This window comes from Microcaecilia unicolor, unplaced genomic scaffold, assembly GCF_901765095.1.
Source record: "Microcaecilia unicolor unplaced genomic scaffold, aMicUni1.1, whole genome shotgun sequence".
Classification (NCBI taxonomy): Eukaryota; Metazoa; Chordata; class Amphibia; order Gymnophiona; family Siphonopidae; genus Microcaecilia; species Microcaecilia unicolor.
In genome coordinates, this window is record NW_021963636.1 from 587,535 (window position 1) to 612,870 (window position 25,336).

Here is a 25,336-nt window from a genome sequence, read left to right on the forward strand (position 1 = left end):
AACACCAAATGTAATAGATAATTATAACATTTAATATATTAGAAATAATTGTGTGTGTTATGAAGCTGGGCTAGAATATTGGTTATGTTGAAACATATAAGAGAGATGGCAACATTATGTACTTAATAGAAAAGCCTTTAGTAATTTACGGAATCTCAGATAATCTTCTAAGTACCTTAATTGCTTGGGTAGAGAATTCCAAATTTGGTACTCTGATAAGACCATCGGTCAGTGGAGATTCATGGTTAAGCACACATTAGTTTTTTAGAACACATCTGCGTGCTCGGGGGTCTGAGGATATGTAGGTTAAGGGTATATATCATTATCAGTTCCTGTTCTTTCACAAGACATGCTTGTCCTTAGTAGCAACTTCCAGCATCTGGACAGGACATTAATTATAAAGCAGGCTAAGTTGCTTGTTCAGCAAGAAAGTATTTGTTCAGTTTTCCATCCTATTGTCCATTCTAACATTTAACTCTTAATACTCCCTTATGTATCGTTGGGAGTGTGTGCGTATGTGTGTGTGTGGGGGACAACACCATTCTCATGGATGTTCTCAATATCATCAGTTCCGGCAAACTCAGCAGCGGAGATCAGTCAGGCCACTGATCAGGTCATCTCCCTCCTGGATTTCCTGGGTTGGGTTGTAAATCATCACAAAAGCCATCTGTTTCCGTCTCAGGTTCTGGAGTACCTGGGTGTTTGTTTCAACATGTGCTTGGAGATGGTGTTTCTCCCGGAGGAGCAGGCAAAGAAGCTATATGCATAGACATGTCGTTTGTGCGAGCTTCTGCAGCCCACGGTCTGGGACTACTTGCAGCTCCTGGGATCTATGGTAGCATCTTTGCAGGTGGTTCCTTGGGTGAGAGCTCATATGCACCCTCTGCAGAAGACCCTGTAATCCCCAGTGGGTTCTAGCCTCACAGGACTTCAGTCTTCCATTTATGTCCAAGGCCAGTCTCAGTCTGGCCTGGTGGGGCAGTCTGGTGATTCTATTGAGGGGTGGTTCCCCTGGGTCTTCCTCAGTGGGTGAAGGAAAGGATAGTGAATTCCTGGAAGCCAATAAGTTGCAAGATCCGAGACAACATGGTTTTACCAAAGGGAAATCGTGCCAAACGAATCTCATTGAATTCTTTGATTGGGTGACAGGAGATTTGAATCAGGGACGAGCTATGGACGTAATCTACTTAGTTAAATAAACTGGATGGGCTGAAGATAGGACCCGAAGTGGTGAACTGGATTAGGAACTGGTTGACGGACAGACGCCAGAGGGTGGTAGTGAATGGAATTTGCTCGGAGGAGGGAAAGGTGAGTAGTGGTGTGCCTCAAGGATCGGTGCTGGGACCGATTCTGTTCAATATATTTGTGAGTGACATTGCCGAAGGGTTAGAAGGTAAAGTTTGCCTATTTGCGGATGATACTAAGATCTGTAACAGAGTGGACACCCGGGAGGGAGTGGAAAACATGAAAAAGGATCTGAGGAAGCTAGAAGAATGGTCTAAGGTTTGGCAATTAAAATTCAATGCGAAGAAATGCAAAGTGATGCACTTAGGGAATAGAAATCCTCGGGAGACGTATGTGTTAGGCGGGGAGAGTCTGATAGGAACGGACGGGGAGAGGGATCTTGGGGTGATAGTATCTGAGGATCTGAAGGCGACGAAACAGTGTGAAGGCGGTGTTTGTAGCTAGAAGGTTGTTAGGCTGTATAGAGAGAGGTGTGACAAGCAGAAGAAAGGGGGTGTTGATGCCCCTGTATAAGTCGTTGGTGAGGCCCCACCTGGAGTATTGTGTTCAGTTTTGGAGGCCGTACCTTGCGAAGGATGTAAAAAGAATTGAAGCGGTGCAAAGAAAAAAATACGATAATGGTATGGGATTTGCGTTACAAGACGTATGAGGAGAGACTTGATGACCTGAACATATATACAGTGGTGGAAATAAGTATTTGATCCCTTGCTGATTTTGTAAGTTTGCCCACTGACAAAGACATGAGCAGCCCATAATTGAAGGGTAGGTTATTGGTAACAGTGAGAGATAGCACATCACAAATTAAATCCGTAAAATCACATTGTGGAAAGTATATGAATTTATTTGCATTCTGCAGAGGGAAATAAGTATTTGATCCCCCACCAACCAGTAAGAGATCTGGCCCCTACAGACCAGGTAGATGCTCCAAATCAACTCGTTACCTGCATGACAGACAGCTGTCGGCAATGGTCACCTGTATGAAAGACACCTGTCCACAGACTCAGTGAATCAGTCAGACTCTAACCTCTACAAAATGGCCAAGAGCAAGGAGCTGTCTAAGGATGTCAGGGACAAGATCATACACCTGCACAAGGCTGGAATGGGCTACAAAACCATCAGTAAGACGCTGGGCGAGAAGGAGACAACTGTTGGTGCCATAGTAAGAAAATGGAAGAAGTACAAAATGACTGTCAATCGACAAAGATCTGGGGCTCCACGCAAAATCTCACCTCGTGGGGTATCCTTGATCATGAGGAAGGTTAGAAATCAGCCTACAACTACAAGGGGGGAACTTGTCAATGATCTCAAGGCAGCTGGGACCACTGTCACCACGAAAACCATTGGTAACACATTACAACATAACGGATTGCAATCCTGCAGTGCCCGCAAGGTCCCCCTGCTCCGGAAGGCACATGTGACGGCCCGTCTGAAGTTTGCCAGTGAACACCTGGATGATGCCGAGAGTGATTGGGAGAAGGTGCTGTGGTCAGATGAGACAAAAATTGAGCTCTTTGGCATGAACTCAACTCGCCGTGTTTGGAGGAAGAGAAATGCTGCCTATGACCCAAAGAACACCGTCCCCACTGTCAAGCATGGAGGTGGAAATGTTATGTTTTGGGGGTGTTTCTCTGCTAAGGGCACAGGACTACTTCACCGCATCAATGGGAGAATGGATGGGGCCATGTACCGTACAATTCTGAGTGACAACCTCCTTCCCTCCGCCAGGGCCTTAAAAATGGGTCGTGGCTGGGTCTTCCAGCACGACAATGACCCAAAACATACAGCCAAGGCAACAAAGGAGTGGCTCAGGAAGAAGCACATTAGGGTCATGGAGTGGCCTAGCCAGTCACCAGACCTTAATCCCATTGAAAACTTATAGAGGGAGCTGAAGCTGCGAGTTGCCAAGCGACAGCCCAGAACTCTTAATGATTTAGAGATGATCTGCAAAGAGGAGTGGACCAAAATTCCTCCTGACATGTGTGCAAACCTCATCATCAACTACAGAAGACGTCTGACCGCTGTGCTTGCCAACAAGGGTTTTGCCACCAAGTATTAGGTCTTGTTTGCCAGAGGGATTAAATACTTATTTCCCTCTGCAGAATGCAAATAAATTCATATACTTTCCACAATGTGATTTTCCGGATTTAATTTGTGATGTGCTATCTCTCACTGTTACCAATAACCTACCCTTCAATTATGGGCTGCTCATGTCTTTGTCAGTGGGCAAACTTACAAAATCAGCAAGGGATCAAATACTTATTTCCACCACTGTACTCTGGACGAAAGGAGAAACAGGGGTGATATGATACAGATGTTAAAATATTTGAAAGGTATTAATCCGCAAATGAACCTTTTCCGGAGATGCGAAGGAGGTAGAACGAGAAGACATGAAATGAGATTGAAGGGGGGCAGACTCAAGAAAAATGTCAGGAAGTATTTTTTCATGGAGAGAGTAGTGAATGCTTGGAATGCCCTCCCGCGGGAGGTGGTGGAAATGAAAACGGTAACAGAATTCAAGCACGCGTGGGATAAACATAAAGGAATCATGTTCAGAAGGAATAGATCCTAAGGAGCTTAGCCGAGATTGGGTGGCAGAGCCGGTGGCAGGGATAGTGCGGGGCAGACTTTATACGGTCAGTGCCGGAGGCGGGGATAGTGCTGGGCAGACTTACACGGTCTGTGCCCTGAAAAGGACAGGTACAAATCAAGGTAAGGTATACACAAAAAGTAGCACATATGAGTTTATCTTGTTGGGCAGAGTGGATGGTCCATGCAGTCTTTTTCTGCCATCATCTACTATGTTTACTACGGATGTGAGTCTCCTCAGCTAGGGAGATCACTTTCTGGGGTGATAACACAGGACACTTGGTCCAGCCAGGAAGCTTCCTGGTCCACCAACCATTTGGAGACTCGGGCAGTCCAGTTGGCTCTGCTGCAGTTTCAGCCATTCCTGGAAGGGAATACAGTCAGAATGATGTTGGACAATACGATGGTGGTGGAGTATATCAACAGGCTAGGCGGGACCCAGAGTCAGGTGGTGACCCTGGAGGCAGTGATCCTCTGCCACTTGGTGGAAGTGCATCTGCAGGCTCTTTCAGTGGTGCATATTGTGGGCAAGGACAATGTGCAAGCGGACTTTCTCAAATGATTTCTTCTGGATCCAGGAGAATGGGAGCTGGGGCAGCAGGTCTTTCAGCTCATATTGGAGCGCTGGGAGCCTCCTCAGTTTGACGATGTTTCTCGAGCCAATGCAAAGGCGGAGCACTACTTAAGTCGACGGAGGGACCCAGCTTCTTAGGGGATAAATGCCCTGGATCAGCCTTGGCTGGTAGCAAAGCTGCTGTCTGTCCTCTCTGTGGTCTCTGGTGGGCCGAGTGTTATGCAGGATTACATGTCACTGTCATATAGTCTTGTTGGTGGCACTGGATTGGCCCCATAGACCTTGGTGTGCATATTTCCAGCACCTGCTGGTAGGTGACCCTCTTCCTGTGCCCAGGGATTGGGGGCTCCTTCGGCAGGGGCCGGTAGATATGAAGATCTGGATCCCTTTTGGCTTACATTGTGGCCATTGAAAGGCGGCACTTTGAGAGACATGCGTCTGGTGGGTTTTTGAATCCTGGTGCAGGGAATGGGTCCTGTCTCCCTGGAGGGCTTCCCTGACATTTTCAGATTCCTGCAGCAGGGCCTGAAATAGTGGCTCGCCTTGAGCTCCTTGAGGGTCCAGGTTGCAGCACTTTTCAGCTTTTGGCTCTGCACAGGGAGGTTGCTCAGTTCTTGGAGGGAGCGGCACATTCACACCCTCTGTTTTGTCCTTCCTTTCTTTCTTGGGACCTCAGTTTGGTTCTCTGGACCTTGTTTAGGGCTCCATTCGAGCCCTTGCACTCAGCTTCAATGAAGGACCTCACTCTTAAGACAGTTTTTCTGGTAGCGATCATCTCTGTTCAGAGGGTCTCGAAAATTCAGGCCCTATTGTGCCGGGAACCGAATCTATTCTTCACGGAGGATTCAATGTCCTTGCATATGGTTTCATCCTTTCTGCTGAAGGTGATATCTCCATTCTGTGTGAATCAGGAGGTGTGTTTGCCCGCCTTTGTGGGGTCTTCTCTTGTGGACCGGAGGCTCCACAAACTAGATGTCCGGAGGGTGTTTCTCCGATACCTGAAGGAGATGAACGAGTTCTTTCCTGGCCCATAGAAGGGTTAGGCAGCCTCTAAGGCATCTATTGCGAGATAAATTTAGGTGGCTATTGAGTCCACCTATATCGGTATGGGTCGTCTGGTGCGTCAAGGACTGAAGGCCCACTCGACCAGGGCTCATTTGGCATTCTGGGTGGAGGCCTGGCCTTTTTCACCTGAGGAGATTTGCAGGGCGGCAGCGTGGTCTTTTTTTTTTTTTTTTTTTGTTACATTTGTACCCCGCGCTTTCCTACTCATGGCAGGCTCAGTGTGGCTTACATGGGGCAATGGAGGGTTAAGTGACTTGCTCAGAGTCACAAGGAGCTGCCTGTGCCTGAAGTGGGAATCAAACTCGGTTCCTCAATTCCCCAGGACCAAAGTCCACCACCCTAACCACTAGGCCATTCCTTTACTAAGCAATTACCGGTTGGATGTTTGGACTTTAGCAGAGCGCTCATTCAGGAGGTTTTTTTCTTCCCCCACCCATTAGGTCTGATTCGGTACATCCTGCTGGTTCAGAACAGTGTAAGCTGATGCTAAGAAAGGATAAATTATGTCTAGCCTGATAATTTTCTTTTCTTTAGTCAGCATCACTGTTCTGAAATCCCGCACTTGGGGTTCTGGTTATGTTCTCTTTCCTGTTAGAAGACATTGAAGAAGAAAAAAAAGATCTGTTTCTAATTGGCAGCCAAATGGGGTTCTTGTGACATGGCTATTCCTTGGTATATGCAGGGTAGCAAGTGCCACTCTCTGCTGTTTTGCTCACTAGCTTATTGCCGCTGCAGTGATTGACAGGGCTGGGTGTGTTAAAAAAGGGTTCTTCTGCTGCGTTGGCAGATATATACTGGATTACAGATTACAACCAGTGATGTCACTGGTAGAATTCAATTTTCTCTACCTCCATCTACTGGTGAGAATGGATAACACCTACTGGTTCAGAACAGTGACGCTGACTAAAGAAAAAAAATTAAGGGTCCTGTTTACTAAGCTGCGCTGTAGGCACGTTAACGTTTTTAGCATGCTCTAAAAATGGTAGCGCAACTTAGTAATCAGGTCCCTAAATTATCAGGTAAGACATAGCTTCTCCTTTTAATATATACAAGGTGTTTAACTAGCTGTTGAATTTTCCCTGCATAAGACATTTATTTTAATTTAATTTAAGATACTTTTGGATATTCCATTCTCTGGACTGTATGGAATAGAGTACAAATTTTAATAAAAGTAAAAAAAAAAAAAAAAATCACAATACACCTCAAAATTACATTATTAAGATAATTGATTATTTGGTAGGAAGAGTTGCCAGGGAAGCTTCAGAGTACAGGACATAATTAAACTTTGAAAATTGAGTGATCTTCTGAAATGTTATTGTTTTGAAATTGATCAACTATATAACTTTTTTAATGTATTTAAGATACTATCACAGAATCCCTCAAAACGATGCCAGTCTTAACATTCGTGGAACAGTTGATTGTAAATCATAAAAAGTTTCTTCTTTTGGTTAACTTCAGTGCTACTGATTTTTAAAAATACTGTTCTACAACGTTTCTTGTATCAAGTAATGTATTTGCTATTTTAGTCCACTTGAAAGTCTACCCTGACCTGAGGAAGTTGGTTTTAACACTGAAAACCTCCTCAAAAAGAAGATAACAGGATGACTAGGAAAAAGAGTAAGCATACACCTACTTCAGACCTATTCTTTCAAGAAAAGTAGGCACCTACTTTCCTTTATAAAATACTAGTGCAAATGACAGAAAGTCCATCAGCATTTAAGTGCAATGACTTACACCACAGCTAAGGCTGGTGTAAATGCTCGTTCCTAGATAATAGCCCAAATTCATATAAATTAAAGAATACTAGTAAAAAAGGCCCATTTCTGACACGAATGAAACGGGCGCTGGCAAGGTTTCCCTCGGAGTGTGTATGTTTGAGAGAGAGTGTGTGTGAGAGTGACTGTGTGAGAGAGTGAATGTGCGAGTGTGTGTGTGAAAGAGAGAGAGTGAGACTGGGTGTGAGTGTGTCTGTGAGAGCGAGAGAGTGTGTGTGTGTGAGAATGAGAGTGTGTGCTAGGGGTCCCCACGCCCCCCTCCCTCCCTCCGAATTTCAGGGTCTGTCCTCCCTCCCCCCCTCCGAGTTGCAGGGTCCGCCCCCTTCTCCCCCCCTCCGAGTTGCAGGGTCCGCCCCCTCCCTCCCCCCTCCGAGTTTCAGGGTCCATCCCCCCCTCCCTCTGAGTTTCAGGGTCCGTCCGTCCCCCTCCCTCCGAGTTTCAGGTTCCCCCCTCCTTCCCTCCCTCCCTCTGAGTTTCAGGGTCCCTCTCCTCGCTCCCTCCCAGTTCCAGGGTCCCCTCCCCCCCACCCTACTACAGTGCTTCTCCCATCCACCAGCTAAGTCCTGGCCTGACTCACAGCCAGCAGGAGCTCCCTCATACTCTCTCACTCACACACATTGACAGGCAACGGCGGGGCTGACGCAGCCACCGGCACTCACTAGGATAAACTTCGGCTCCCGGTCTTGTCTCCGCGTATGTGGCTGTCTTTCAGCTAAAGCTGTCAGATATTTCCGTGCGGCTTTCATCGCCACACCGCCTTTCTTGTTTGCCAAGTTCTTCACTCGCTCGCCCGCCAAAAACCAACGAATGACTACCGTGAGACACAGAGAGGGTAGGCGGTGCGCAGGCGCGCTTACAACTATTTTCTTTGATGGTTGCCCTGCCTCTCACTATTCCGCCCTCGACGTCGTCATGTTTTGACATGAGGGCGGGACAGAGAGAGATGGTGACAGATTGACGAACCTAACAAACCTTATGTGAACCCTTCACTTCAGTGAAACCACGGAGTCAGCTTTAGAACGTTGGAGGTGGAAATTATTATAGTAGATTATAAATTGCCTGTGCATTTACATTCTCTGTCCAAACTCTGTCCATGTGCACACTTGTAAAGAACACACCATCAAAAACATGGTGCATACTTTTTCGCTAGCTGGTATTCTACAAGAATACCTTTTCCCCCCAGTGGATACCTTTAAATATTTAGGGATATTGGTTGATTCCCGTTTAACTTTTGACAAGGCAAGGAAGTTATTAAAAAAAAAAAAAAGGGTTTCTGTACTTGAGATTATTGAGATCAGTGAGTCATCTTTTTAATGAAAAATCCCTTCACACATTGATCTATTTGTCTCAAAATTAGATTATTGTAGCGTAGTTTATGCAGTGATATCTAACACTAACATTAGGTGTCTTCAAACATTACAAAATACCGCGCACTCAGAATACTGAGTAATTGTAGAAAGTATGAACAAAACATACCTTTTTTTTTTTTTTTTAAATACCATTGGTAACCAGTATCGTTTAGCGTGTGGTTTAAAGTGCTGACCCTAATTCATAATGTGTACTATTCCTTACAACCAGGTTACTTACATTTTCCGAGGACAAGCAGGCTGCTTGTTCTCACTACTGGGTGACGTCCACGGCAGCCCCGATGATCGGAAATCTTCCTAGCAACAAAGGTTTGCTAGAGCCTTCAAGCGCGCACGGGCACAGCCATCAGCTTCCTGCCCGTTGCGCAGGAGTCCCATTAGTTTTTTCTCTTTCCGCGGTAGGGAGCGGTTTTCCGTCTCTCTCTGTGCCCCTGAGAAAGAGCCTTCGGCTTTTCGCGAGTTTTTTTCGCTGTTTTTTCTTCATTATCTTTTTTTGTGCTCTGTTGAGCTCTTTATTTAAAAAAAAAAAAAAATTCCCTTAAGGTTTTAATGTTGGTCCCTGCTTAAGTTTTGTTTCATTGCCGTCGCAGCCCCTTTTGGGCCGCGCGTCCACGTTCCTCCCTTTTGTGCCCTTTTTTCTTGGCACCATCGAGAACTTTGACTTCGCCAGGCAATCTCAGGTACCGATCCCCATTCGTGATGTATCCAGTGCCTTGGGCCCGACCATCGCCCAGACGTGTGTAAGTGGTGTCTTAGTCTTAAAAAGCGGACACAGGCATCGAGAAAAGCTCAGCGGGAACGTTTGAAGCTTTGCCCGGCACTTCGGCGTCGACAGCGGTACCGAGGTCAGCGATGGCGATGTCGACATCAACATCGGCACCGGAGATGGCATCGACATCAGGAGAGCAGGTAATAACTGTCTGGAGACCACCACACGCTAGGAGCAGTGAGCCATCGAGTGGGTCTCCACCTGTCTCGAAGGCTCCTGCTATGCAGGCCCATCAGGACTGGCCACTTTGGGACCCGACCCCGAGGAGGCGTGTGGATTCCACGTCCTCGGTACCGAGGAGTATCGATGCCGTGCATTGAGCGAAGGCTAAGAAGCATCAGCATCGGTTTCCTTCCACACACGGTACCGGGAGCTTCAGGGTGTTGAAGGATTCGGCACCTGTGAAGCGTCGACGCCGGGAGGACCACTCACCCTCCATCCAAGAGGTGTCAGTGCATCGGTCTTCGGACAGTCCAGTACTGCCTCCCTGCTCTGCACAGGTTTTGCCTCTGGCTCCTGCACCGGCCCCACAGCCTTTCCCGGCAGACACTCTAGACGAGCGCTTCCGAGCCATTCTCCCAGGTCTCCTGGAGGGGCTGCTGCGTCAGTCTGTTCCGGTGCTTGCGCCCTCTGTACCGTTGATGGAAGCAGCATCTGGCTCTTTGCCTGTGGTGAGGACCCCGACGCCGGTGCCGCTTGTGGCATCGGCCTCTGCTGTTACCCAGGTCGACTCCCCGTCGACATCGCTGGAGGGAGCTTCACCGGCATGGGAGTCTGCTTCTCGACGTCGTCATCGAGGACGTAGTTCCTCGGAGTCGAGACTAGCCCAGTTTCGGACTGCAGTCAGAGAACTCTTGTCCGACACAGAGGAGGATGCCTCGTGGGATGAAGAGGAGGATCCCAGATATTTCTCATCTGAGGAGTCTTGTGGTCTTCCTTCTGATCCCACTCCTTCACCTGAAAGGAAGCTTTCTACCCCGGAGTGTCTTTCTTTCCCCTCCTTTGTGCGGGAAATGTCTGTGGCTATTCCTTTCCCTGTGGTATCTGAGGATGAGGAGAATCACACTGTATATGTGGCTATATGGCTATTACACAAAAGTTCTTTTGTGAAGAGAATACCTCAGAAACTTATCGGACCTTACGTCCTAGGTTTACTACTACTACTACTTCTTATCATTTCTAAAGCGCTACTAGGGTTACGCAGCGCTGTACAGTTTAACATAGAAGGACAGTCCCTGCTCAAGGAGCTTACAATCTAAAGGACAAATGTGCAGTCAGTCAAATAAGGGTAGTCAAATTGGGGCAGTCTAGATTTCATGAATGGGTATAAAGGTTAGGTGCCGAAGGCAACATTGAAGAGGTGGGCTTTGAGCAAGGATTTGAAGATGGGTAGGGAGGTGGCTTGGCGCAAGGGCTTAGGAAATTTATTCCAAGCATAGGGTGAGGCGAGGCAGAAAGGGCGGAGCCTGGAGTTGGCGGTGGTGGAGAAGGGTACTGAGAGGAGGGATTTGTCCTGTGAGCGGAGGTTTTGGGTGGTAACGTAAGGGGAGATGAGGGTAGAGAGGTAATGAGGGGCTGCAGACTGAGTGCATTTGTAGGTAAGAAGGAGAAGCTTGAACTGTATGTGGTATCTGATCGGAAGCCAGTGAAGTGACTTGAGGAGAGGGGTGATATGAGCATATCTGTCTAGGCGGAATATAAGACGTGCAGCAGAGTTCTGAACGGGTTGAAGGGGGGATAGATGGTTAAGTGGGAGGCCAGTGAGGAGTAGGTTGCAGTAGTTAAGGCGAGAGGTAATGAGAGCGTGGATGAGAGTTCGGGTGGTGTGCTCAGAGAGGAAAGGGCGAATTTTACTGATGTTAAAGAGAAGCGACAGGTCTTGGCTATCTGCTGGATATGCGCAGAGAAGGAGAGGGAGGAGTCGAAGATGACACCGAGGTTGCGGGCAGATGAGACGGGGAGGATGAGGGTGTTATCGACTGAGATAGAGAGTGGGGGAAGAGGAGAGGGTTTAGGTAGAAAGACGATAAGCTCGGTATTGGCCATGTTCAGTTTTAGGTAGCGGTTGGACATCCATGCAGCAATGTCAGATAAGCAGGCCAATACTTTGGCTTGGGTTTCTGCTGTGATGTCTGGTGTGGAGAGATAAAGCTGGGTGTCGTCAGCATAAAGATGATATTGGAAACCATGAGATGAGATCAGCGAGCCCAGGGAAGAGGTGTAGATTGAAAAAAGAAGGGGTCCTAGGACAGATCCCTAGGGAACTCCAACAGAGAGCAGGATGGGGGTGGAGGAAGATCCATGAGATTGTACTCTGAAGATACGGTGGGAGAGATAAGAGGAGAACCAGGAGAGAACAGAGCCCTGGAACCTAAAAGAGGACAGCGTGGCAAGAAGTAAATCATGATTAACGGTGTCAAAAGCGGCGGATAGGTCAAGAAGGATGAGGATGGAGTAATGACCTTTGGATTTGTCAAGGAACAGGTTATTACAGACTTTAGAGAGCGCCATTTCTGTCGAGTGTAGAGGGCGTAAACCGGATTGAAGCGGATCGAGGATGGCATGAGAGGAGAGAAAATCAGGGCAGTGGCTGTGAACGGTACGCTCAAGTATCTTGGAGAGGAAGGGTAAGAGGGAGATGGGGCGGTAGTTGGAGGGACAGGTAGGGTCTAGTGATGGTTTTTTGAGGAGTGGTGTGACTACGGCATGCTTGAAGGTGTCAGGGACAGTTGCAGTGGAGAGAAAGAGGTTGAGGACATGACAGATGGGGGGGGGGGGGGGTGACAGTAGGAGAGATGGTGTTAAGTAAGTTGGTGGGGATGGGAACAGAGGAACAAGTGGTGCATTTCGAGGAGGAAAGAAGGTGGACGGTTTCCTCTTCAGTGATGTCAGGAAAAGAGGAGAAGGAGGCCTGGGTTGGTTGGTTGGTTGAGGGAGAGGGTTGAAGGGTGAAGAGGAGGAGGTGGCTTGGTAGTGAATTCGAGGTTGATCTTTTGCACCTTGTCGCGGAAGTAGTCAGCCAGTGATTGAGGAGAGAGTGAGGGGGGTGGATGGGAGCAGAGGGCACTTTAAGGAGGGAGTTAAGGGTGGCGAAGAGACGACGAGGATTGGAGCTGAGAGAATTAGTCAATTGGGTGTAATAGTCCTGTTTGGCATGGAATAGGGAGAACTGGAAGGAGGATAGCATGAATTTGTAATGAAGGAAATCGGTGTGGGTGCGAGATTTCCTCCAGAGGCGTTCAGCAGATCGGGCGCAGGAGCGAAGGTATCGGATGCAAGGGGTCAGCCAGGGCTGGGGATTAGTACGCCTTGTGGGACGGGGGATGGATGGTGCGAGGGTGTCCAGAGCAGAGGAGAGAGTGGCATTGTAAGCGGAGACAGCTTTGTCGACAGACTCGGAGGACACGATGGAGGGGAGGAGATTAGAAATACTGGAGGATAAGGTGGGAGGGTCAATAACCTGGAGGTTCCTGGAAGTAGTGGTTAATGTTGGGCGGGGCTGAGGGGGGTGATGACGTGTGAAGGTGATCAGTTGATGATCAGAGAGAGGAAGAGCTGAGGCGTAGAAATTGGAGGGTGAGCAGGTAGAGGAGAGGACGAGGTCAAGACAATGGCCATTTTGGTGAGTAGGAGTGGTGGAGCACAGCTAGAGGTTGAAGGAGGATGTCAGAGTGAGGAACTGAGAAGTGTGAGAGTCAGATGGGTCATCAGCATGTATGTTAAAGTCTCCGAGAATGAAGGACGGAGATGAGGGTTCAAGAAAAACGGAAAGCCAGGCATCGAAGTCGGTGAGGAAGGAAGAGAGGGATTTATCAGGGGGTCGGTAAATGACTGCAACTCTGAGTGGCATCGGGTAGAATAGACGGATGGAGTGGACTTCAAAGGATGAGAAGCAGTGAGACTGCGGTAGGAGGAGGGGTTGGAAACTACAGGAGGGCGAGAGAAGTAACCCAACGCCTCCTCCGCGGCCAACTGGGCGGGGAGTGTGGGAGAAAAGATAACCTCCATGGCATAGGGCCGCGACTGAGGCAGAGTCATCAGGGGTGAGCCAGGTCTCAGGGCAAGCAGTTGAAGGGATCGTGGGTGAAGGAAGGTTTGTTGCAGACCGAGGTTTACAATGGATACAATGAGAGCCATTGATATGTTTCTGTGATAGGGATTTGTTGATGACTCTTCTTATTTTACATTTTTCTATGTGCTCAATGCTGTATTTATAATATGCGATTCTGACCAGAACCGGTTTTAAATCCAGGAAAGTTCCAAACAGATATAATGCAACACTTAGCTTTGGTCCTACGGTGCCACCGTTTCACAGTTCTGTGGCTTCATCAGGGACAGGCGTTTCAACTGCTTTTTAATCTGCTTTTAATGATTTTTTTAGTGAACTTTCCTCAAATAAAATGGAAAGTTCATTAAAAAATCATTGAAAGCAGATTGAAAAGCAGTTGCAACGCCAGTCCCTGATGAAGCCACAGAACGGCGAAACGGTGGCACCGTAGGACCAAAGCTAACTGTTGCATTATATCTGTTTGGCGCTTTCCTGAGTTTAAAACCGGTTCTAGTCAGAATCGCATATTATAAATATAGCATTGAGCACGTAGAAAAATGTAAAATAAGAAGTCATCAACAAATCCCTATGATAGAAACATATCAACGGCTCTCATTGTATCTGTTGTAAACCTAGGACGTAAGGTCCGATAGGTTTCTGAGGGATTCTCTTCACAAAACAATTTTGTGTAATAGCCATATAGCCACATATACAGTGTCATTCTGTTCATTTTTGTATTAGTTTACCTTATTGTTGACACTGGTTATATTGCGCATTTTCTTTTGAGTGTGTATCTGAGGATGAGCCCAGGGCTGAGATGTTCGAGGTCCTTGACTATCCTTCACCACCTAAGGAGTCGACCACTGTTCCTCTGCATAATGTCCTTAAGCAGACATTGCTGAAGAACTGGACGAAACCACTCTCTAATCCCACCATCCCCAAGAAGGTTGAGTCCCAATATCGAATCCACGGAGAGCCTGAGTTGATGAAGTCGCAGTTACCTCACGACTCTATGGTTGTGGATTCTGCTCTCAAGAGAACCAAAAGTTCTAGAGATTTTGCCTCGGCGCCCCCGGGACGAGAATCTAGAACTCTAGACTCTTTTGGGAGAAAGGCCTAACAGTCTTCTATGCTCGTGTCCTAAATTCAGTCATACCAGCTCTACACGAGCATCCACTTGCGGAACAATGTGAAGCAACTGGCAGACTTGGTCGATAAGCTCCCTTCGGAGCAGGCCAGGCCTTTTTCAGGAGGTGGTCAGGCAGCTGAAGACATGTCGTAAATTTCTGTCCAGGGGTGCTTACGACTCTTTTGATGTTGCATCCAGATCCGCTGCTCAAGGTATAATGATGCGCAGACTCTCATGGCTGCGTGCCTCTGACCTGGATAATCGTGTCCAGCAGCGGCTTGCGGATGTCCCTTGCCGGGGGGATAATATTTTTGGCGAGAATGTCAAGCAGGTGGTAGAGCAGCTCCACCAGCGTGAGAACGCCCTCGACAAACTCTCCCACCGGGCGCCTTCAGCATCTACCTCATCAGGTAGACGTTTGTTCCGGGGAAGGAGGACTGCTCCCTATGCTTACTATAAGCATAGGTACAATCCACCTTCCCGACAGCCTTCTCAGGCTCAGCCCCAGCGCGCTCGTTCACGTCAACAGCGTGCGCCTAGGCAGGCCTCTGCAGCTCCCCAGCAAAAGCAAGGGACAGGCTTTTGACTGGCTCCAGTTGAGCATAGCCGCTATAAAAGTGTCTGTGCCGGACGATCTGCCGGTTGGACGGAGGTTAAAAGTTTTTCACCAAAGGTGACCTCTCCTAACCTCTGATCGGTGGGTTCTCCAAATAGTCCAGCTAGGATACTCCCTCAATTTGATGTCAAAACCTCCAAATTGCCCACCTGGAGCTCAGTTCCAGCACAGGCAGGTATTTGCAGAGGAACTCTACTACTACTACTATAAATCATTTCTATAGCGCTACCAGTCGTACGCAGTGCTTCACAATTGGACATGAAGAAAAGACAGTCCCTGCTCAAAAGAGCTTACAATCTAAATCAGGACAGATAGACAGGACCAATAACTCTCCGCCTTTCTCAGCGCCAATGCGGTCGAGCCCGTTCCACCAGGGCAAGAAGGGCTTGGATTCTATTCCAGGTACTTCCTTGTGCAAAAGTAGAGAGGTGTGGTAGCCGTGTTAGTCCACTCTTAAAGGTTATCAATAGAAATCAAACAAAATAAAACATTGAAAAGAAAATAAGATGATACCTCTTTTATTGGCCATAACTTAATACATTTCTTGATTAGCTTTCGAAGGTTGCCTTTCTTCCTCAGATCGGAAATAAGCAAATGAGGTAGCAGATAGTATATATGAGAGAAACATTAAAGCATTACTTTGACTGTCTGACAGAGTGGGAGGGTGGGGGTATGCATGGGGACATCAAAGCATTTCATTGATATTCTAACAGAATGGGTGTTGGTAGGTGAGAGGAGGGTAATAAACAGAGAAATACAGCTTTATGTTTTATAATGAGTTAGAAAACCCAGATCCTTATTAAGTCCTGTTTGTTGGGTGTCAAAATATTCAATCATTCTTATTTCAAAGGTCTTACGTTCCTGTATTGTTTTAAAATTACCTTTCAGTATTCTTACTGTGAAATCACTGGTGCAGTGTTCTGGTCTTGTGAAGTGTTGGCCCACAGGGGTGGGGGCCTGACTGGCACCGGCTATTTTCATGTGATGTCTGTGTAGATTGAATCTTGTCTTAAGCATCTGGCCTGTTTCTCCAATATAGCATCCAATATTGATAACCTTGTGCAAAAGAAAACAGGGGGGATGCGTCCCATCCTAGACCTAAGGGGCCTATACCTGGTCCGAGAGAAGTTCAGGATGCTTTCTCTGGGCACCCTTCTTCCAATGATTCAGAAAAACGACTGGCTATGCTCTCTGGACTTAAAGGATGCTTATACACACATCCTGATATTGCCAGCTCTCAGGCAGTATCTTCGGTATTGTGTGCTGCCCTTTGGTCTCGCGTCTGCGCCCAGGGTGTTTACCAAATGCCTGGCGGTAGTTGCAGCGTCGCTACGCAGACTGGGAGTGTATGTGTTCTTTATCTCGACAATTGGCTGGTGAAGAACACTTAAGCGGCAGGAGCTCTACAGTCCATGCAGATGACTATTCAACTCCTGGAGCTACTGGGGTTTGTCATAAATTACCCATCTTCTTCCAGTTCAGAAACTAGAATTCATAGGAGCTCTGCTGGATTCACAGACGGCTCATGCCTATCTTCCAGAGGTGAGGGCGGACAACCTTCTGTCTCTTGTTTCCTTGGCCAGAGCGTCTCAGCAGATCAGAGCTCAGCAGATGTTGAGGCTGCTAGGCCATATGGCCTCCACTGTCCATGTGACTCCTATGGCCCGTCTTCACATGCGATCAGCTCAATGGACCCTAGCTTCCCAGTGGTTTCAGGCTGCAGGGGATCTAGAGGATGCAATCCAGCTATCCACCGATTTTCACAATTACCTTTAGTGGTGGACAATTCGATCCAATTTGACCTTGGGACGTCCCTTCCAAATTCCTCAGACACAAAATGTGCTGACAACTGATGCATCTCTCCTGGGGTGGGGAGCCCATGTAGATGGCCTTCACATTCAAGGAGCTTGGTCCCTCCAGGAATCAGGTCTTCAGATCAATCTCCTGGAGTTGCGAGCGATCTGGAACACTCTAAAGGCTTTCAGAGATCGGCTGTCCAATCAAGTTATTCAAATTCAGACAGACAATCAGGTTGCCATGTACTACGTCAACAAGCAGGGGGGCACTGGATTTCACCCCCTGTATTGGGAAGCCGTCCAGATGTGGCTATGGGCTCGCGCTCACAGCATGCTTCTCCAAGTCACGTATCTGGCAGGTGTAAACAACAGTCTGGCCGACAGGTTCAGCAGGATATTGCAACCTCATGAGTGGTCGCTCAGCTCGGGCGTGGTGCGCAAGATCTTCCGAGCGTGGGGCAACCCCTCGGTGGATCTTTTTGCCACTCAGACCAATCACAAGGTCCCTCAGTTCTGTTCCAGATTTCAGGCCCATGACAGACTAGAGTCGGATGCTTTTCTCCTTCATTGGGGGAAGGGCCTCCTGTATGCATATCCTCCCATACCTCTGGTGGGGAAGACTTTGTTGAAACTCAAGCAAGACTCTGCGGAACCATGATTCTGATAGCTCCTTTTTAGCCGCGTCAGATCTGGTTCCCTCTTATTCTGGAGTTGTCCTCCGAAGAACCGTGGAGATTGGAGTGTTTTCCAACCCTCATTACTTAGAACGAGGGGGCGCTTCTGCATCCCAACCTCCAGTCTCTGGCTCTCACGGCCTGGATGTTGAGGGCGTAGAGTTTGCTTCCTTGGGTCTTTCTGAGGGTTTCTCCAGAGTCTTGCTTGCTTCCAGGAAAGATTCCACTAAAAAGAGTTACTCTTTCAAATGGAGGAGGTTTGCCATCTGGTGTGACAGCAAGGCCCTAGATCCTCGCTCTTGTCCTACACAGACCCTGCTTGAATACCTTCTACATTTATCATAGTCTGGTCTCAAGATCAACTCCGTAAGAGTTCATCTTAGTGCAATTAGTGCTTATCATCAACGTGTAGAGGGTAAGCCTATCTCTGGACAGCCTTTAGTTGTTCGCTTCATGAGAGGTTTGCTTTTGTCAAAGCCCCCTGTCAATCATCCGCTAGTGTCATGGGATCTCAATGTCGTTCTCACCCAGCTGATGAAGCCTCCTTTTGAGCCACTGCATTCCTGCCATCTGAAGTACTTGACCTGGAAGGTCATTTTCTTGGTGGCTGTTATTTCAGCTTGTACAGTCAGTGAGCTTCAAGCCTTGTTAGCCCATGCTCCCTATACTAAATTTCATCATAACAGAGTAGTCCTCCGCACTCACCCTAAGTTCCTGCCGAAGGTGGTGTCGGGAGTTCCATCTGAACCAGTCAGTTGTCTTGCCAACATTTTTTCCCTGTCCTCATACCTGCCCTGCTGAACATCAGTTGCATACATTGGACTGCAAGAGAGCATTGGCCTTCTATGTGGAGTGGACAAGCCCCTTTAGACAGTCCACCCAAATGTTTGTTTCTTTCGACCCCAACAGAAGGAGAGTTGCTGTCGGGAAATGCACCATTTCAAATTGGCTCGTAGATTGCATTTCCTTCACTTACGCCCAAGCTGGGCTGACTCTTGAGGATCATGTCAGGGCTCATAGTGTTAGAGCCATGGTAGTGTCAGTGGCCCACTTGAAGTCAGCCACTATAGAAGAGATTTGCAAGGCTGCAACGTGGTCTTCAGTCCACACATTCACATCTCACTACTGCCTTCAGCAGGATACCCGACGTGACAGTGGGTTTGGGCAGTCGGTGCTGCAGAATCTGTTCGGGGTTTAGAATCCAACTCCACCCCCCTAGGCCCATTTTTGTTCTGTTCCAGGCTGCACTCTCAGATGTTTCTTCGTAGGTCAATCCTTGTTATGTCCTCGCCGTTGCGAGGCCCAATTGACCTTTCTTTGTTGTTTTGAGTGAGCCTGTGGGCTAGGGATACCCCAGTTGTGAGAACAAGCAGCCTGCTTGTCCTCGGAGAAAATGAAGTTACATACCTGTAGCAGATATTCTCCGAGGACAGCAGGCTGATTGTTCTCACATACCCGCCTGCCTCCCCTTTGGAGCTGTCTTTTCCTTCTTTACTTTGTTATTGAACTAACGGGACTCTTGCGCGATGGGCAGGAAGCTGATGGCCATGCATGCGCGGTGTGCACGCTCGTTCGCGCTTGAAGGCTCTAGCAAACTTTGGTTGCTAGAAAGATTTCCGATCGTCAGGGCTGCCTTGGACGTCACCCAATCGTGAGAACAATCAGCCTGCTGTCCTCGGAGAATACCTGCTACAGGTATGCAACTTCATTTTCTCTGACCCTTCCTTAAACCCCAGCTAAGGGCTTCTTTTACAAAGCTGTGCTAGCAATTCTCACACGGCAAGTGAGAAGAAGCCCATAGGAATTGAATAGGCTTCCTCTCATTTGCCAAACCGAAAGTCAGTAGCGCGGCTTTGTAAAAGAAGCCCGAAGGTTCTAAGGCCTCTATGAGATCATAGATTAGTAGTCCCCTCGCTAGAGAGGGCTAGGCTAAATTCAACTAAAATTCGAGCATTTTTCTATCTTGCTCCTTTTTTGTGGATCATCTTCCTAACTGTATTTGCTTGGAAGAAAATTTTAAGAAATTTAAAGCTTTACTGAAGATTCTTCTGTTTAAAGAGACTTTTAATTTGGACTCTTGTATTGCATTAAGGTCTCTGAGAATGGTGATTCCTTGCAAGGAGAATGAGAAATTTGGATGTCTGTTGTGTTTGTTTGTGCAGGTCTTCCCTATCAACATTAAGGAATTCCTTTATTTCTTTTTATCTCTAATTTTATTGTATGTGATTGTAAGCCGCTTTGTTCTCCTAAGTTAAGTGGTGTATTAAGTTTTTAATTAACATAAACATAAAGAGATCATTTACACATGTAAGTTGCCACTTAAATATAAATGAATAGAATACCACCATTTGTATGTGTTCCCTTGCTACCTAAAACTAGGTGGTTTCTTATAAAATACCTTCAAAATGCATTGTTAGTCCAATAAAGGTATCATCTTCGCTGCTTTTTTTTTAATTAATATTTATTTTTACATCATTTCTTTTGTTTACCAGAGTGCCCCCATTTTGTTGTGTCTCACTTTCAAGAGAAGTGTGCTGATAAACCATTAGTAACACAAAAAAATTGGCTTTGGTGAGCTGTGGTTTCACGAAAATAGTGGCTTTTGTTTTTGGTGGGCTTTCTTTTGTTTCTTTTTTGTGACTTGGAACTTTCTGCCTGCTTAGCCACAAGTAGGGCTTGGGATCCCTGCACCATGAGCCTTCATTCGCAAATACTTGGAATCAATATGTTGGCTCACACCGGTATCTTTGTGGAATCACTAAAAGCTGAAGAGTGACGTTTATAAATAGGCATTTTTATTGGTTGGGGTAAACAAACCTGTTGTATTTATGTGCTTTTTTGTTTTGTTTTTCAGTAAATTAAGAATGAATATAGATATCACAGTTGCTATGAAATGTCAATGTAAGTATTTCATATTGAGACAATTTTATTTCATGTTAGTAGTTATCTCCCTGTGAATTATGAGCCTGCAGCTTTTATTTTTTGCAAATAAACACATTTGTACAGTATTGAGCAGTTTTTTGCCTATTTGCTTTGACCTGATGAAAGGTAAGCAGAAGTATCTTAAGGGGAGATGTTATCAAACCGTGTTAAGGCGTCAAGTCAACTTAAACGGCCCTAACGTGGCCCTACTTAATGATATTTAAGTTGTTATGGGTTACATAGTAATGAGATGCAAAACACATGCAAATGCGTGTTTTGCATTTCATTACTTAGGTAGGTAGCCTAACACAGGGCTTGACAAATCCGGGGCACCAGGTCACAATGGCACCAAGAAATTTCATCCTGGTGCCCGGAGTTTCATTCCCCTGAGGTTTTTTTTTTTGTTCCTCAGCGCTGCCTCAAACTCCTTCTCTTTCTCTACACGATGATAGGGCTCTACATGTACATGAGCCACATGGTGCAGGGGGTTCAGGAAGTCTTGCAGGACTTGATACTGAGAGACTTCCCTAACTTGCTGCACCATGCAGCTCAAGTGTCTGTAGAGCCCGATCGCCATGCAAGGAGAAGGAGTTTGAGGCAGCGCAATGAGTAGTGGCTGGAGGGGGGACACAAGAGAAAAACTGGGGAAAGGCTGGATGAGGGCACAAGAGAGAGGCTGGAGGGAGGCACAAGAGAGAGACTGGGGGAAGGTTGGGGAGGAGGGGCCATGAGGGATGCTGGGAAGGGGGGGCCACGAGAGAGGGAGACAGACACACTGGGTGAAGGCTATGGGAGAGAAGCTGATGGGGACCCAGCCTATGGTGACAGGTGACAGAAAGAGGCAGTTGCCTCTTTGCGTCACCTATCTAGAGGGTGCTGTGTTCACACAGCTGACAACATGCTTTGGGAAGGGGGACTATTGACTTCTGCAGAGATTAGTAGAGGCACCTTAAGGAACTGATTTACTAAACTTTTGTTGCCCACAGACACAAAATAACGGGAAGGGTAAAACCTTAGTAAGTCAATTTCTAAAAGAGCTACTGCTGATCTGGGAACCCCTGCCAGCCAAACCAGAGGCCCCAAATCCAATTTGGTGGGGCCCAGGCCCCCCATAGCTATATCACTGATCTGCGCTGAAAAGGCACAAAGACTGAGTGAAGGATACAAGATGGGCTTTTTTTTTGTATTACTCCTAGTTCTGGGGAGGAGCCTGCTGTTGTGGCTACCAATGACAAAGGAAAATATGGGAGGGAAGTTCTGGAATGTGAAATCCAGAACCTCCAGGGTAGCATTTTCAGAATTGCTTCCCGTTCCACGCGCAGGACCTAAGATACAGGCAGAGTTCTAGAGTCTCGGTACATGAATGAGGTGATGGTGCAGGGAGGAGGGTTTTAGATTTGTTAGGAACTGGGCAACGTTCTTGGGAAGGGGGAGCCTGTTCCGGAAAGATGGGCTCCACCTTAACCAGGGAGGGGCCAGGCTGCTGGCATCAACATTTTAAAAGATGATAGAGCAGCTTTTAAACTAGAAATAGGGGGAAGGCTGACAGTTACTCAAAAGCGCATGGTTTGAAACAAGGTATCTTTGAAGGATATCACCAACACAGGGAAGATAGGGCATCCCAATTGCGAGGCTGCAATAGAGACCATAGAAGACCAAGTATCTTTAAGTACATAGCAGGCATATTTTAAAGATTGCAGATTATCACTGTCAACTGCTAAGCAAGTTGTAAATAGGAACAACAAACATTGTTTGAAATGTCTGTATGCAAATACCAGAAGCCTAAGAAAAAAGATGGGAGAATTAGAATATATTGTACTAAATACAAAGATAGATAGGCATCTCTGAGACCTGGTGGAAGGAAGATAACCATAGGGACACTGTCATACCGGGGTACAAATTATATTGTAGTGATAGAGTGGATTGAATTGGTGGAGGGGTAGCATTATATATTAAGGGGAGGGTCTTGAATTAACTAGACTAAAAACTCTGTAGGACACAAAGCGCATCTTGGAATCCCAATGGATAGAAATTCCACGTGTAAAGGGGAAAAGGAGAACGATAGGAATGTGCTATCATCCACCTGGTTAGGATGAACAGACATGCAGAAATGTAATCGGAAATTAGGGAGGCTAACAAACTGGTTAAAACAATAATAATGGGTGATATCAATTACCCCGATATTGACTGGGTAAATGAAACATCAAGGCGTGTTAGGGAGGTAATATTCCTTGATGAAATCGACTACTTTATGGAGCAGCTGGTTCAGGAACAAGAGGGGGAACAGTTCTAGACCTAGTCTTTAGTGGATCGCATGATCTGATGTTGGGGCCACTTGATAACAGTGATCATAACATGATCAGATTTGATATAATCTTTGGAGTAAGCACACATAGGAAATCCAATATGTTGGCATTTAACTTTCATAAAGGAGACTATGATAAAATGAGTCAAAGGGTAAAAAATCCAAAACAAAACAAAACTTGAAGAAGCAGCTGCAAAGGTCAAAAATTTACATCAGGATATCAGTTGTGGGTGCTATTCAAAAATACTATTCTGGAAGCTCAGACCAGATATATTCCATATATTAAAAAAGGAGCAAGGAAAGCCAAATGACAACCAGCATGGCTAAAAAGTGAGGTGAAGGACGCTATTAGAGCTAAAAGAAAATCCTTCATAAAATGGAAGAAGGATCCAACTGAAAATAATAGGAAACATAAGGAATAGCAAGTCAAATGCAAATCGCTAATAAGGAAGGCAAAGAAAGACTTTGAAAGGAAGATTGCATTGAAGACAAAAAACACATAGTAAAACCTTTTTTAGGTATATTAGAAGCAAGAAGCTGGTAAAAGAATCAGTTGGATCACTAGATGACTGAGGAGTAAAGGGGGCACTTGGGGAAGTCCAAAGCAATAGCAGAGAGATTAAATGCATTCTCTGCTTCGGTCTTCACTGAGGAAGATGTGGGAGAGATACTAGTCGATGCAAAAACAGAAGAAACAATTCTCCGCAGGAATACAGAATGCCAAACAAACAGCGAAGATGACTTAAAAAATGAACGACGCTCCAGATAAAAATCACTATTTATTGATTGATGAAGAAGACTCAACACAGCTGTGTTTCGGTCTATAATGCCTGCATCAGGAGTCTGTTTACAAAACAACATATAAAAACAATAAGTAACATAGAAATAATACAAGTAAAAATGATAATGATGTTTTGGGTGAATTATGGTATTGGTTTTTGACACAGTAAATAATGGTGATTAATAAGATATATATTCTCACAAAGGATATATGTAGACAATTTTTCTGAATAAGACATGTATTATATCTACACTAGTAAAAGAGGCCCGTTTCAGAGCAAATGAAGCGGGCGCTAGCAAGGTTTTTGTCGCCAACACCCCCCCCTCTCTTGCCAACCCGTTCGTTGTTCTGCCATTGCTCCGCCCCCAACGTCATGACGTTGACGCGAGGGCGGGGCCCGGAGCGATTTCCCCCCCCCCCCCCCCCCGCCTCCCTGCCTCCCTCCCTGCCAACCCCTTCGTTGTCCTGCTATTGCTTCGCCCTCGAGGGCAGGGCCCGGAGCGATTTTGGTGGCTTCACCACCACGAACCTTTGAACCTTTTTGAAGGAAGTCAGGGCTTGGCTTCACTGACGTCAGTGTCCTCGGAACGTTGAGGGTGAGTTTTATTATAGTAGATAAGTACATAAGTATTGCCATACTGGGAAAGACCAAAGGTCCATCATGCCCAGCATCCTGTTTCCAACAGTGGCTAATCCAGGTCACAAATACCTGGCAAGATCCCCCCAAAGTAGAAAACATTCTAAACTGCTTATCCCAGAAATTAGTGGATTTTCCCCAAGTCCATTTAACAATGGTCTATGGACTTTTTCTTTAGGAAGCCGTCCAAACCTTTGTAAAACTCTGCTAAGCTAACTGCCTTTACCACATTCTCTGGCAACGAATTCCAGAGTTTATTTACATGTTGAGTGAAGAAACATTTTCTTCAATTCGTTTTAAATATACTAGTATTTTTGGAAAGCGTAAACAGAAGTGGGTTTGGGTGGAAAGACAATAAGCTCGGTTTTGGCCATGTTCAGCTTCAGGTGCCGGTTGGACATCCAGGCAGCAATGTTGTATAAGTAGATCGATACTTTGGCCTGGGTTTCCGCAGTGATGTCTGGTGTGGAGAGATAAAGCTGGGTGTCGTCAGCATAAAGATGATATTGGATACCATGAGATGAGATCAACGAGCCCAGGGAAGATGTGTAGATTGAAAAAAGAAGGGGGTCCAAGGACAGATCCCTGAGGAACTCCAACAGAGAGCGGGATGGGGGTGGAGGAAGATCCATGCGAATGTACTCTGAAGGTACGGTGGGAGAGATAAGAGGAGAACCAGGAGAGAACAGAGCCCTGGAACCCAAATGAGGACAGTGTGGCAAGAAGTAAATTATGATTGACGGAGTTTTCCAAGATGGCGCTGTGATCAGACGCACCCGGTTTTGCTCCTGAGGAGGCTCTGAGTTTTTTTTTATTCATTCGCGTCCTCGGACCCGTCAAATGCGATGGGAAAGCGGAGGGGAAAGGTGAAGGATTTCCCCTCAACTCCTGGAACCCTTCCAGCGATGAAGCAAACAACTTTACAGTTTCCGACGAAACAACCGGGACCTCTAAGTTCTTCATCTCCTTCTGCAACTCTCGATGCGTTGACGTCGATAGAGAGCGGAGACGGGGCTTCTCTGAGCCCTGTGGAATGCACAGCACCAC

General features: G+C 46.6%; 1 protein-coding gene across 1 annotated transcript in view; it reads left to right on the plus strand.

Annotated features, from left to right (window-relative positions):
- The window catches only part of LOC115459528 (endoplasmic reticulum-Golgi intermediate compartment protein 2-like), a 405,254-nt gene that overhangs the window by 134,672 nt on the left and 245,246 nt on the right, over positions 1-25,336 (plus strand). The window contains exon 5 of the mRNA XM_030189342.1: positions 20,499-20,545. Within this exon, the coding sequence (XP_030045202.1) occupies positions 20,499-20,545 (47 nt within the window). The remainder of the gene's footprint in view (positions 1-20,498; positions 20,546-25,336) is intronic.